Source organism: Vombatus ursinus, unplaced genomic scaffold (genome assembly GCF_900497805.2).
Source record: "Vombatus ursinus unplaced genomic scaffold, bare-nosed wombat genome assembly UNPS02014802.1, whole genome shotgun sequence".
Classification (NCBI taxonomy): Eukaryota; Metazoa; Chordata; class Mammalia; order Diprotodontia; family Vombatidae; genus Vombatus; species Vombatus ursinus.
In genome coordinates this window covers 13,231,602-13,247,292 of record NW_020954580.1, presented here as the reverse complement: position 1 = coordinate 13,247,292, position 15,691 = coordinate 13,231,602, and the positions used below count along the sequence as shown (strand labels likewise).

At 34.9% G+C, this 15,691-nt stretch overlaps 1 protein-coding gene across 1 annotated transcript in view; it reads right to left on the bottom strand.

Annotated features, from left to right (window-relative positions):
- The window catches only part of ERBB4 (erb-b2 receptor tyrosine kinase 4), an 833,670-nt gene that overhangs the window by 617,966 nt on the left and 200,013 nt on the right, over positions 1 to 15,691 (bottom strand). The window contains exon 2 of the mRNA XM_027873426.1: positions 7,589 to 7,775. Coding sequence (XP_027729227.1) covers positions 7,589 to 7,775 — 187 coding nt within the window. The remainder of the gene's footprint in view (positions 1 to 7,588; positions 7,776 to 15,691) is intronic.

Sequence of the window (15,691 nt, the reverse complement as noted above, 5' to 3'; positions counted from 1 at the left end):
ATAAATTAAGGCTGTTTCAACAACAGTGTTAATGGGGTTCAATGGAGGGGGAAGAATTAAAGAAACTTTTGTGAATCTTTGAGATCTTGATTCAGTCTTCTGAATTTATGTACAACCTGGACCCCTATCCCACACTTTATCCACAGCACACTGCTTCTCATACATTATAGCGAACTGGGGAATAGGAAGAATGTGATGCGGGTTTTGGCACTGGCTTTCCCAATGACTTTCTGACCTTACACGTGTAGTCATTTAATGGCTCTGGGCCTCCGTTGCTTCATCTATAAAATTAGAGGGTTGCCCTAGATTGTCTCTGAGGAAACTTCCTGTTCTAACAGTCTGTCGTTATACAATTAATTTAAAACAAGAAACTGTGATCTTGAAGCTTGCTTACTCTGTCAATGCCTCCTAATTTTTCTCTCCCTTATAATCTATTATTTATTAAATTTAGCGAGGTGAGTAGGTATTTATATAATAGAGAATATTTGTAGTTATAGAAGCTCCAGTACCTATCAAAACTTTAAATTAAAATCTAATCCCCACAACCTTTCAGAACTACATCAAATGGTAGGCTAAATAAATGATGTCATGATCCTAGCACCAGAAGATGTGAGATTTGTGTTTGTTTTTTGCTTGTTTTTGTTTCTCCATGGAGAAATGAAATTTAAAAAAAATAAATAGAAGATTCTTCACAAATTACTGTTTGTCACCCATTCACTAAGGAAAGCAGGAAAAATCTATTTAAAAGCCATCCCACCACATAATTAAATGAAGGTCCCTTCATCACCTGGCTAAAGAAATTCTACAGAGAAGTCCTTATGCCACATTATACCACACTGCAAAGAAAAGAATTTCTTCCCAAGCTCAACAGCAAACAAAAAATGAAACTTTATCCTCTTAAGGTCTTCTTTAACTATTGCTTATTTTCCCTTGGCATACCTTTCCTTCCCACAACTCTTTGGGCTACTTATCCCCTAGAGAAATTGTTTTCTACTTCAAAAAAACAACACAGGTTATTTTTATTCTTATAATAGTCTGTACTTATGCCAGGCAAGCCTTATGCACACCTATGAAGGAAAGCAATGTGTTCTCTTTTCTTTCCAAATTTCACATATATATTTCTAAAAACCATACCTTCTCAACATCTATTCCTTCATTCTTACTTTTCCATATAAAATTTGTTTTCTACATCCAGTTCTCCTGAGGACTCTGATTTATGTTTTTAATTAATTAATTAATTTTGATTTATCAACAATTACTTCCATATGCTTTTGAGTTTAAAATTTTCTCCCCCTTCCTCCCCACCACCTTTCCCAAGATGGCACACAATCTGATATAGGCTATACATATACATTCCTATTAAACATATTTTCACATTAGTCACATTTTAAGTAAGAATTAGAACCAATAGGAGGAACCACCAGAAAGAGGAAACAAAATTCAATAGAAGAAAAAAAATAGCAAATAGTATGCTTCAATCATCTTCCAAATTCCATAGTTCTTTCTTTGGATGTGGATAGCATTTTCCATCATGAGGCCTTTGGAGAGGACTCTGATTTAAAATAGATGATAAGCTAATTTGATCAAACAATCTATACTACTCTATTTGCCAGGTAATTATAGGATCATTTAAAGCTACAGAAAATTTAGGTGTCATCTAACTCCTACCTCTAATTTTCTAGACCAACACAATGATAGTGAGTTGGGCACACAGCCAGGAAAAGAATTCAGGTTTTCAAGACTCCCTGGTTAGTGGGATACTCCCTACTATATTTTTTCCCCATATTAGTCATGTTGTGAAAGAATAAACAAAACAAAATGGAAAAAAAAACTATGGAAAAAATAAAATGAAAATAGTATGTTTCGATCTTAGACTCCATCAGTTCTTTCTCTGGATGTGGATAGCATTTCCCATAATGAGTCCTTTGAAATTATCTTGGATCATTGCATTGCTGTCTAAGGCTACCATAGTTGATCATCACACAGTGTTGCTATTACTGTGTAAAAGGTTCTCCTGGTTCTGCTATATGTCTTAGACAACAGTTTTTTTTTTAAGTTATAGGTCAAATGATGTAAAGTGCTTTTTAAACTTTAAAATGCTATGTAGATTCTAGTTACTGTTATTATTATTATAATTTGCTTCAAACAATTCATTGAGTACATGAAAACATACAGCTGATGAAACAATATCAATAGGGGATAATTCATTTAGTTATAATGAATTCTCAATATGATTATAAAATAACATTTGCAAATAAATCTTATGCAAGTATTAGAGTTTAAAATTTGAGGCAACTTTTGAGTACCCCAAATATTTAGGAACATGTAGATTTTTGTGGATTGCTTGCATCACATTATGTGTACCCAAATTTAGAGATAGATACACACTTAAATCCAACAGAAATATTTTAAAGCATTTACTAAAACGTTTTTTTTTGCATTAGGAAAACAAACCACACAATGAAATATAGATTTATATATAATTTAATGATATTATTTTTATCTTGTTGTCCCAAATAGCCACTTTTAATCCTTTCAAATAAAAGGGATTTTTAAAAGATACCTTCTATCTCAAATCCCTCCCTAAAAATCTATTTCTTCTTCACAAACACCGAAGATACCTGCTATTCTTCATCATACACACGCACACATACACAAGCACAGATGCACACAGTTACTCACAGACACACACATACACACACATACTCCTAACCTGAACCTATGTCCTGAAATGAACATTCTCTCTTCACTCATCCCATTCTCCCCTCATCCCCCATTTTTGAAATATACATTCTCTTCATCTAAACCTAACAGAATTCTTATCTGTTCAAGTATTACCTCCACTGTGAGATTTTTATTGAATTTTCCCTCCTCCTCTTGTTGTTAGCCTTTCTCTCTCTTCAAATTACCTTGTATTTAACCCTGGTGATTTTTATTTCTGTGACTCTTCTGTTTGGCATTTTACAAGCAGGCCCAAATCTACATTTCCAGCCTAACTGCACATGATTTCCATATACTCACAGGGCAGTTCTGCCAGATTTGTCCTTCTTGTCATTCCTCACATGCACTGCCTAACCCCCTACTTGTATATGCCTTCCCTCCTTACCTAAATCATAGATTCCTTAATTTCTTTCAAGTCTCAGTTCAAAGGCCATCATCTCCATGAAACTGTCCTTATCCTCACATCCTCCAGCACCAAGTACCACTAAAATCTCCTCACACACATATGGGGCAGCTAGGTGATGCAGTAAATAGGGTCCTGGGCCTGAAGTGAGCAAAACTCATCTTCCTGAGTTCAAATCTGGCCTCAGATACTTGCTAGCTGTATGACCCTGGGCAAGTCACTTAACCATGTTTGCCTCAGTTTTCTCATCTGTAAGGTGAGCTGGAAAAGGAAATAGCAAACCACTCCAGTATCTACCAAGAAAATCCTGCATGGGGTCATAAATAGTCAGACACCACTGAACAAAAGATTTTTTGCATAAATCGATCAGGAAGAATTTATACCTATTAAGACTAGAGACTGATTTTGTTTTTTGTTTTGATATTCTCAGTGCCTAGAACACTTCATGATATATAGAAAGTGACTTAAATATCTGTTGAACTGAATTTCACACAACCAATGTATGACTTTCTTGAGATTCACATTCCGTGTTTGTATTTTGTATAAGATGTTATGTCTCAATTGTTTCAAAGTCCCTAGTCTGGCTAAGCCCCTGGTCTGATTTATTCTCATGAAAACCAGCCAGTATACAATTTATTGTTGTTGTCCTATTTGAGGTTTTCTTGGCAGAGACACTCAAGTGGTTTGCCATTTCCTTTTCCAGCTCACCTTACAGATAAGGAAACTAAGTCAAATGTGGTTAAGTGATTTGTCCAGGCTTACACAGCCAGTGTCTGAGGCCACATTTGAACTCACAAAGATGAGTCTTCTTGACTCCAGGCCCAGCATTCTACCCACTCTGCCACCTGGTACTAACCAACTGCACAAATCAGCATAATAATGTTGACTTACAGATTGCTTATGATTTCACCTAATTATTCAATTTTACTTCATTTTTTAAAAATCAAAGTGGGGCAGTAAATGATAAAAATAAAGATTACAATGATAATAATAATAATTCTAATAATAAAAAATGTCTGCTTTCTCTGAACATCCATCTCATTCACTCAAGTATTATGCCTATGTCACCTGCTATGTTTACTCTGAGAAAAAGATTAGGTTCTCTGGGATTCAATAGAACATTGGAAATATGATTTTTAAAACAATAGTCTTTGATTCAAGTACAACTCTACTGCAAAATTGTTAACTCCTAGCACCAGTAACCTACGACTTATGCAGTTATATTTGTTATGGGTGTTATGTATGTTAAATTCAAGATACATTTAAGTCTGGTCCAGTTTCCCTCCTTTTCTATACAAATGACATCCATTTTAGTAGTTTAGCGATACCACTATTGAATGTAGAAATTAACAAATAAGAGAAAACTTTAGAGCCAGCTTTGCTACAACGGAAGATGCTTCAATTAGCACATCTTAAAACAGTGAACAATAGTTTGATTCAAGTGTTACGAAAGTGGGAATCTAACTCCATTCATTTCTACTCTAATATAATCAGAGAAGAATAATGCAGAAAACAGATTGTTCTCCGTTCCTGTTTTAACTAGACAATATTATTTTTAGATTCCTGATTTTAATCCTTCAATTTTCTCCTACTCCTCCCATTTACAGATTTTTCTCACGTACCCACCCCAACCTACCCCAGGCTTCTTTTCCACTTGAGTAGGAGTCTTATCGCAACAAAAGCAACATCCAAAAAATAAAAGTCTTTGAGAGAAATATAAAGTGAAAGTGCTGAAAGTGAAACCTAGAAATTGGAGAAGATTTGGGGTCACCTCTATCCTCATCAACTCTGGGACTTCTATTTTCATAGAAATCCATGACATCACTATTCTCAAATCCTTTTTGAAATGTAATCTCTCATCTCTCATCCTTATCTCTCTCACATGTGATTGACTAAATTGTGGCTCAGCTCTGGTTTAAAAAAATAACGGGAACCAACAATAACAATAATAACAATAAACCACTACAGCATTATATGGCAATAACAGAATGGAATGTTACTGGATTTCATTTTTAATACTAAAATAACACTACCCGTGATGACATATTTTTACAAAGTTCTATAATGAAATAATTGTCATCCTTTTAAATACATATTTCTTCGAAAGAAAAATTTTCTGGGATTCAGAAATATTTCCAGTGCAGTGCAGAAAAGTGGGGAACCAGAAGAAATAGATAAACATAACTACATGGGTACATAGGCTAATTGGTTAAGAATTCCAGATGCCATCTCGTTTAATGTCTTCATTTTATAGATACGAAAACTGAAGTCCAGAGATGTGAGACAAAGGTCAAATGGGAATATTCTCATAAATTGTTAGAAATTGCCTAATTATTCACATAGGAAAAAAACATTTATTTCCCCCCAGTGACCAACAATTCGCTAAGGATTCAGTTTACAAATCATAAGAGTACAGATTCCTAGCTACAATAAATCTTAAAGAAGTCTTCTAATTCAACCCTGCCACTTTTACTGATGAGGAAATTGAGGTCTAAAGAGGTTGTGACCAGTCTAAGTTGATACAGGTAATAAGTGACAAGCTAAGATTTGAACCCAGGTCCTCTGACTCTAAATGCAGCGATATGCTATGGAACAATAACATTACTCTCTAGCTCTGGAATGTTTAGTATTCTAGATCATAGTGCACATTATTTTAGTTCAAAATGTTAGATGTGCAACTGATAATGAACACTATATGGATGCTAGATATAGCATATAAAATATACAGAAGACTATAATTGGAAATCTATTTTATTATGTACAAGTGATAAACTCCATAAGCAATATATCTTCACTATAGCCCAATTTCTTTCTCCCCTCTCCTGCCTCTGTGCATTTGCAAAGACTATCAATCCTCCCTTGGCTGGAATAGACTCTCTGCAACTCCTAAAATTCATTCCTTTCAAATCCAGGTCAGGTGCCAACTCCTTAATGACACCTTTCCCTGATCTGTCTGGCTAGAAATGATTCCTCCCCTATTTTTTTAAATACTTAAAGATTTTATTGGATCTCTCCTGTGAATTTCAATATAATTTGAGTTGAATTTTGGTCATTTATGTTTGATTATTTGTCTTTTCTTCATGAGATTTCAAACACTGTGTGGTGAGGAACTCTACTGTTTTCACTGTTATATCACTAGTGCCTAGCATACAGTAAAAATTTAATAAATTCTTGACGAATCCAATGTTCACAAACACTGCAGAATTTAATCTAACAATTCCTGAGCTTCTTAGGTCAGTTTGGAAAGAAAAAACATGCTCCCATATTAAAAAATAATAATATTAGCATTAATTGATAAATGACTTAATATGGTTTTTTAAATGGCAATATCTAATTTGTTAAACTCCATATATAGAAGCAAGAAATTTGAAATAAAATTAGCAACATGATGTTAACACATGCATTTTAAGAGAAAGTATGGTTCAATGAAAGGTGTATTGCAATTGAAGTCAAGAAGACCTAGGTTCAAATACAGGTTTTGCCACTTATTACCTATGTGCATTTTAGCAAAGTCACTTAACCTTCTTTAAACCTCATTATGCTTAACTATATAATGAGGAGGTGGGACTAGATGGTCTCTAATGTTACTTCACGCTCTAAATTTAGGCTGCTCAATAGCACAGGGGATAGATTCCTGGATCTTGGGTCAAGAAGACCTATTTCAAACCTGGTTTGAGACGTTTACTAGCTAGCTATGTGACTCTAAGCAAGTTGCAACCTCTGCTTCAGTTTCCACATCTATAAAATGGAGATGACAATAGCAACTACTTCCCAGGGTTATTGTGAGGATAAAATGAGATATTTATTAAAAAGGCCTTGAAAATCCAAAAGGCCTGTGTAAATGCTAGCTATTATCTATAATTTGGAGATTAAATCATTCTATAATATTTGAAAATTGAACAGATTTCATAAGTGATGAAAATATATTTTCTAACATATAGTAATTGAAACAGTAACAACAAGGAAACGGTCCAAGGAAACACAATGCTTTAAGTATGGCTTAAACACAAAGTGAGCTGCCCCAACGACAGTAAGTGTTAGGGTTTTATTGCTATGATTTGATGATATGCTCTACTGTTCATTTGGGACCACCCAACATCACTTTCCTAAGCCTGTTTCATATCTTGTTTTTCATGGTCACTGAACATTTCCTTTGAATGTACTGCTGTTTGCCTGAGATATGGCATCATGCTATTTCTTAAAGCTCCCAATGTTTGGAAATAGGCAGAAGGGAATCATATGTTCTATAATAAAAATAAGTGCTGGGTATCTCTATACTGCTAAGTCACATGTGATAACCTATTTTGTAGCTATAACATACATATATACGTATTATACAAAAGTGACCTTGAATATAACCTTCTATATGTATGTTTATATAGATCCACACAATAGAATATCACATTAACAAAGGAAGACACAAAAAGCATAGAGTGTCTTGGCCATTAAGGAATATTTCCTTACCAGTCAAATTCTTCAGACCAAGTTCCTGAAGTCCAAAATTCCCATCTTTCCTGTAGTTTAAAAAGATTGCCAGGGCATATCGATCCTCATAAAGTTTTGTTCCACGTATGATACGCAAATTCTCCAGAGGCAGGTAACGAAACTGATTAAGAGCCACCAAGACATACCCAGTGACTTCCCGAATGGACTGAAAAAAAATTTAAAAAAAGTCTATGTTAAGAAATAAAACAGTCTAAGCATCAGCTTTTCTGCGATCTTCAAATCAATCTTCTCAAAAAAGGCATTTTATTTTATTTGTTCATTGTTCACCTTTCAACTTAACATGCACACATTTAAAAGTTTTCTGTTAGTGGCTTGAGGAGCCAAGAAAATTAAACAAAAAATTAAACAAAAAAATTTTCATCTAGCATATTGATTGAGTTCTGGAAAAAAAAGTCACAAAAATGACTAGGCACGAACAATCTCAAAGCTTCTTTTCATTTATAAAACTCCACAGTCCTTTGTGTGTGCAAGTACAACAATGGATTGGGAGGGGGGGCGATAAAATACCCACATTTGAAAATAGTTTCTAATTAAAGGAATCAAGGCCATGTTCACTGACAGACTGCACCAAAGTAAACACATATGGGAATGGTGTGATAATTGGAAAGTGTATATTGAAATCAAATTATTTTATACATATATATGTATATATATATATATATATATATATATACACACACATATCACAAATAAAAACAAGCTACACTACTTGTAGAATTTAGGACAGATTGAAAAGTGTTTTTGTGTTTAATGCTTCATTTATAAAGCAACATTTGCCCCATTTCTACATCCATCACTTCTCTAGAGAACATATGATTAACAAAATGCATAAAGATTGTGATGCTTGCTACCAAAAAAAAAAATCTAGTTAAAAACAATTTTTGTGTAGATTAAGTATTCTTAAAAACTAGCCTCCTATAATTTATGGGAATTGTCAACAGATAAATTCTAGCGGTCATTTTGAGGTTTGTGGGGCATCTGAATTGAACATGATACAAGAAAAAAAAGTTCCTGTACATTTATTTTTCTTAATGTAATTCATAATACCTATCATACAAGTTACTCTGAAGAGTACAGACTTTGGGGGGAAAAAGTGAACAATGTAAACCTTACATTAAATTGAAATAATTAAGTCTGCTATTTACACAATGTTTTTAGAGAGTACAGTTAAGGTACTGTGGTAGTTGCCTACCTAAATTAATAGGCTTGCCAGAAGGTGAGTCTCTGTGCCTTTGATTATCTATAATTCCCTCCTTAGAGAATATGGACATGCCTAATGTCATCTTCTTAAAAGAATAAAGACATCCTCTGGTTTTCAGAAACTAAGGCTACCCCAAAATGAAATGGCTGATTTGGAACTACTGTGTTGTATTTCCCATACTGGGGCTGCCCCGAGATGCTAGACTCTGGATGCTGAACTCTTGTTGGAAGTCTCACTTCTCTGTGTTGGCTTCCAAAGCAAAGACAACAGACTACTTTCCCTCCCCTTTATATACCTGTTCTTGGAACCTTCCTCACAGAATTTAGCAGTGAGAGGAGGGACTTCTTCCTCTGCATCCTGTATTACCCCTCATCCCCCAGTCATTGACTTTCATCAAAAGCACTTAATGAGCTACAAGCACTTGACTGGGCAGCCTGGTAAAGGAGTTCCCAGATTTCAAATTCCTCTCTTCCTCCACCTTTCTCTTTCTGAACAAGTCAGAGACTGGAGAAATATGTGTAGGGTTTCCTAGCCTGAGACATGTCTGCAGAATGTGCATCTATTGCTTATTTAGATAGTTCAGATACATTGGGAAGAGGGTCGCTCGTCCACTGTCCCAAAGTATGTTTGCCCTCTGAGAGGAGCCTAAGCTACAGGGAAGCAATTACATTTCTGAGAGGGAAAGTGTAGGATTCTGTGGTAAAGAGGCATTTCACTAAAATGTTATAGTGATTTCCCATTTGCAACCCAAAGTTTATTTCTCTTTCAAGGGGTTATGAGCTACTGAGTGCTTTATATGTTTTCTGTATCATGGGCTCACAAGTACCTATGAAACTTTTAACCTTTCTGTATTTTCAATAAAATAAATGTTGTCCTTTCCTTGTTATGCATTTATTACTGTAAATGCTTAGACAAGACCTATAGACAACCCTACTTGTATTTATGAAATCTTAGTTGTAGTTATCTTTGAACATAAAAGATAACATTTCCTCATATTAAATAGTACTTTAAGGTTTATAAAGTTTTTTCCTCATAAGTCTGTGCAAGTGTTATTGCCCCCATTTTATAGCTGAGAAAACCAAGGCCAAGAGAGTTTGAATGACTTTTGCAGGGTCATGCAGCAAGAAAATAGTAGATCCAGAACTTCAGTTCATTTTATATGCCATGAACTATGCTAGGTGTCAAAGAGAAAAAGGAAATAATTCCTACCTACAAGAACTCATATTCCTGACTCAGAGCACTATTCTTTCCATCTTATCAACCATCATATAAGAAACAATTAAGTGCCCACTGATTCATTTATTCATTTAGTAAATATATATTTTATCCCTGCAGATGAATAAAAACATGGAATAAAGCTTAATGTTTAATAGGACAGATAAGATACCACAAATTTTCATATCACAAAGTAGATTTATTTTTTTGGATGGAGTTGGGGAAATTTTCTAGACCTGTGATTCCTGGAATGGAGAGAATTCCCATTGTAAAAACTCCCTCCATTAATGAAGATTCATAACTTGTCTGTACCTATCAATATTAGAAAGTTGTCTGAAACAAAGAAGTCAAGACACTTGTCCATGGTACTGTAATTGAGTATGTGTCCAAATTATGGCTTTTTAAAAATATTAAAATATTACATAATATTAAATAAATAAAATATTTAAATATTAAGATTAAAATGTTATCTTCAGGAAGTCAATATATACAAGTAGGCAAAAAAAAAGAGTCAATGCAGAAGGAGACAGAAGATTCAAGAAGGCAATGAAGCTAACTAGACACAGGGCAGTGGTTAGCTCTGGAAAAGAAAAAAATTTCTTTATCTGAGATAGTAGGGTAGATTTGGAAAAAATACAGAGACATTTTGAGGTAGAGCAAAAGGAAGCTAAGGGAGGTCAAAGTAGATGGCTGATAGAGTCTCAATAAAGTCATAAAATAATAGCTAATAATAGCAAACATTTATACTATAGATCAGGTACTGTGCTAAGAGTTTTATAATCATTATCTCATTTGACCCTCACAACTGTGGAAGGTAGGTGTATTATTATTTCTACTTTACAGATGAGGAAAGTGAGGTAAAAAGGGTTTAATTGATTTGCCTAGGGCAGGGGTGGGGAACCTGTGGCGTCAAGGCCACATGTGGCCACTGAGGCCATAGGTTCCCCGCCCCTGGCCTAGGGTCACATAAATACTAAATGTTAGAGGTTAGATTTGAACTCATGTCTTCCTGACTCCAGGCCCAATGCTCTATCTACCAAGCCACCTAACTGCCCAGATAAAGCCAATTGCTGCAAAAAAAATAAATAAATAAATAAATAAATAAAATAAAATAAGACCAGGAAAACATTCTAGAAACAATCACTGTAGAAAGATCCATATGAGACAGTGAGAGGCAAAGCAAAGGGCTGCCAGGTAGGATTCAGACACTCACTGTTATAGAGTCTACCAACTTGGTTTCTTGACCATTCCCCACACTTGGCAACTGCAGGACAGAAAGAGGAATGTGAGCAATACAGTTTTTAATATCCTCCTCACCCTCCGGCCTCCAACTGAGACACTGGCAAACTAGAAGGATAAGATCATGAGATAATCTAGGCTTTGTGGAGCACATTATTGGAATGCTTCATTTTGGAATCCAAGATTGAATAAGAGAGGCAAGTAAGGTCAGAAGTTGGGCTGTAGACTTAGGGAACAGGAAGGAACTGGAGAGGGATAGAAGAAAGTTATTGAGAGTACTGAGTTAAAGATTATCAGAGAAATATGAGAAGATTTTTATAAAATGATTCAGAATGAAATGAGCAAATTAAAAGAAAAAAATCTACATACACATTGACTTCAACAATGTAAATGAAAAGATCACTGGTGGGTAGCTAAACTCAGTGAAACTAAAAATTCAATAATGATCCCAGAGAACAGACAATGAACCATACCTCTCTCCTCTCAAGAGTGGAGGGGAGATTTAATGAATCAATTAAAAAAATAATTATCAGATAGAGTAACTATATCATGTATTTTTGCTTAATTATTTTTCTTTGTTATGAGGGAGGGTTCAATTTGGCAGGGGACGAACATACTTCCAGAAATGACTTATAGATATAAAATGAAAAAAATTTTTTAAATATAAATTATTTTTAAAATAAAAATTACAGAGTAAGAGAAGTAGAAGGATGGCAGGTTATGATGAAATGGAAAATTCTGGAGTTTGAAATTTTGGAGTTCAAAGGGTTTTCAATTGGCTAAGTGATGACTAGTTCTAAGGGGGCTGCTTATCATCATACTTGTAAACTGCTCTGGGATGATTGTCTTTGGTACATTTAGGGTTGCATATATATATATATATATGTATATATCTACATCTCTTTATCTATCTATAGGTGTGTGTAGGTATTATGTATGAATGCATGTAAATATGTGCACCTTTTAAATTCCTAGTGGGAGAGGGATATGTCTTTTGGAATTCTGGCTAAGCTACACATAGATTAAGAAAGCACAATCACATATAAATTATTTAATGAATTATTTTATGGTGATAATGGATTAAATTCCCTTCAACCTCTTATCCTTCACCTTCCCAATATGGAGAAGTGAAAGGGAGATTTCTGTCCCTCTTCCAGGGCTATTGTTCAAAGGAGTCCTTGGGCCTGAATGATTTGCAAAGCACTATGGAAGTGAAGGAAGGGGGAAGTCATGCTTTTAAGTGTGAGACAAACCTGAAACTCACCCACAATGGATTAAAGGCTGCCTTTAGCCGCCACCACCACCCCTAATTCTGAGAGGCAGTTTGGAATAGTAGACATGATCTCACAGGCAGAAAAGCATGAGTTTAAGTATTACCTCTGTCACATACTGGCAGTAACAACCTCTCAATACTCCAGGCAAGTCTCTAGGACTCTAAGATATGGAGAAGGTATCTGTCGGCATTGTTAGAAAGAATTCCTGACTGAATACCCCTTTAATTAAATCACAAAACTGGTCAAAAAAAAAAAGATCTAAGGTTAGTGTCGGGTTTTTTTTTGTTTGTTTTTGTTTTGTTTTGTCTCTTGAGCCTTCTTTTTGCTGCTCCTTTTTGCACATGATAGTGCATGAATATCTAGAGATCATCACCTTGGAAACTATCCTGCAGTTAACACTAGACACACTGTAAACTGATAGGCAAAACCAGTTATCAGTAACAATTGGGTAATGGTTAGAATTGTTGAGCTATCAAAAAATCAATGAAGTCCTTTTGAGCTGATGTTGACAGATAACTCAAATAATTGGAAAAACATAATGAGAAATCTAACAACAGAACATATCTGCATTCACATCCTGACTGCTAACACGCACTGTGTGAGCCTGGACACATCACTTAAACTCTCTAATCTCCAGGTTTTTCATCTCTAAAATGAAGGGGTTGGGCCCAATGATCTGTAAGGTTTTTCCAAGCTCTGGATCTACAATCCTATAGTCTTACGACCAGTTCTATATTATTCACAAACTGATACCTTTAATAATAATGCATTTTATTGTATCAGCCAACTATTCAGGGAAAACAGTATTGGACATTCATGATTAATATGATTAAAGAAAGGCAGTTTTAGAATATCTTGATGGACCTGTGAGAGTGTCAATTTAGGTGTCCGCTTCATTTCTGCAGGTCACAACCCAACCACACATTCTTATATTTGAGAATTTGTATAGGTTCTCCCACAGAAAATCCACAGAAAACTTATCTAATGAATTTTGTGTTAGCAAAGAAAAATAATTGCTTTCGTGAAAGCAAATAAAATGATACAAAATACTTTGACATTTCAGAGATATTAGTGCAGAACTTTGATTCTATCCCATATCATTCCATGTTTTCTTTCTATGCCAGCAGGGTATCATAGACTGCTGGCCTTGGAATCAGGAAAATCTGAGTTACAATTCAACTTCAGACCTTTGCTGAATGACCCTGGCCAATTCATAATCTCCCTGAAACTCCCTCATGAAGGAAATGTATGAGAGTAAGAAAAGATAGGTCAGTCATGTGAAAATAATGAAGGATGACAGGCGGGAAGTCAGAATGTTCCACTGGTACCCTCACAATATTAGAAGTCAGCTAAGGAGGCCTCTAGCACACATCTAGGTAGATCTTCATGAGGAACATTTGGGAAGATAGGTATAAGTCACACAGGATGGGCAGGCATGGTTGCCTTTTGATTTACATCACTGAAAGGAACTGTCAGACTCAAGATATTAAAAACCCATTTGTGTGTGTGTGTGTGTGTGTGTGTGTGTGTGTATGTGTTCAAAGGATTGAGTATTTAAAAAGTACTTTAAATTAGCTATCATTCCCTATTGAAAAATAATAAGAAAAAAACTTATTATTTCAACCCAGCCCTTTGGGAGTTTGGGAAGTTTAATTCTCCAAAGTCTGAATTCCAAATTGATTAAGCAATTTTTTGTTACAGCTCCTTTTCATATACAAAATATTAATTTGAATTAAATCAAGTTCTTTCTGGCACACACAGTCTATACTGACTTGAACTGAGCTAGGGATCCACATGTATCAATTCAGAACACTTCAAAACAGTCGAATCAGATAGAGAGTACTAAAAATCGAAAGAAGTTATTAGTGATCGTCTTCATTTTGTATACCTCCAGTTTAATGGTGAACACCTAGAAACATTAAAGTCTGAAAGTTAAATATCATTAAAAGAAATTTATTTTTATCCTGCGTTTGCTAGTACAGCATATAATTATTTTCACTGGATTCTTAGCAGTAGCAAATAATACGCAGGTACAGAAGTTTAAGAAAATGTTAATATGAGATATTTTAAAATAAATCCAGCGTTAAACATCAGGCACAGTAGAAGAACATTTGTAAGAACACTACCATGTTGTTCTTTCCATTAAACTGCACTTCAGTATTCCCAAAGGCATAATTTGGTATGAACATATTTTAAGAGAGCAAACAGCTTGATAGGATTTCACAGTGTCATTTGAAAACAGTAATGTAATGTGTGAGATCTTATATAAAGGAAACTTTACCCTATTCCTTTGAAAAGTGATGGGGAGAGAATATCAATTCATATAATGATGCAAAACAACAGCTGCCTTTTTTTGAAAAGCATATGGGAAACAGTACTTGACGATGCATGAGTTAGAGGTGATGGCTTCCCTGGCTTGTCGGTTGGCTTTAAATGCAAAGGGTGAAAGATTCTAGAAGCAGCAAAGCCAAAGAATCAGGACTGGATTTGACAAGCTTCAAACCTGCCAAGCTAAACTTTAATATCTGTCTAAATACTTGGCTTTAAAAACTCAAAATGTTCCTTGCATTAAATTTACAAAGGGCAGAAATTCGTCATTGTCTTCTCTAAAAACAACAAGCTTTGATGTTGCCTGTGGTGTTAGTAGTTATACAGAATGGTTCCATTCTACATTCATCTCTGGATATGGTCAGACATGAGATATGAGAAGTACTATACCTAAGCAAAGTCCAGGGACTGAGTTTGGGGTTTCCAATGCTATAGTTTTCGATTTCTTACATAACAGTTGCAAGTCATCAATCTCTTTTTTTATTCATCTGTCATTAAAATGGTGACAATAAATATGATTTATCAGATTGGTTTGCTAGGAGCTACCCTCAAAGGCTATAAGGTGAGAGGAAAATTAGAGGGAGATAAATTTGATTGCAATCATTTGCCACTTAAATATAATTTCCTCATTAATGGTCTTTTCTTATTTTATCTCTCAAACTTTTGATGATGTTGATTAAATTCTTATGCTGGATACTCTCTTTTTTGGTATTTCATGACACCTTTCTCTCTTGGTCATCCTTATACCTGTCTGACTATTCCTTCTTTGTCTCCTGTGCTAGATATTTACCATAACCATTTCCC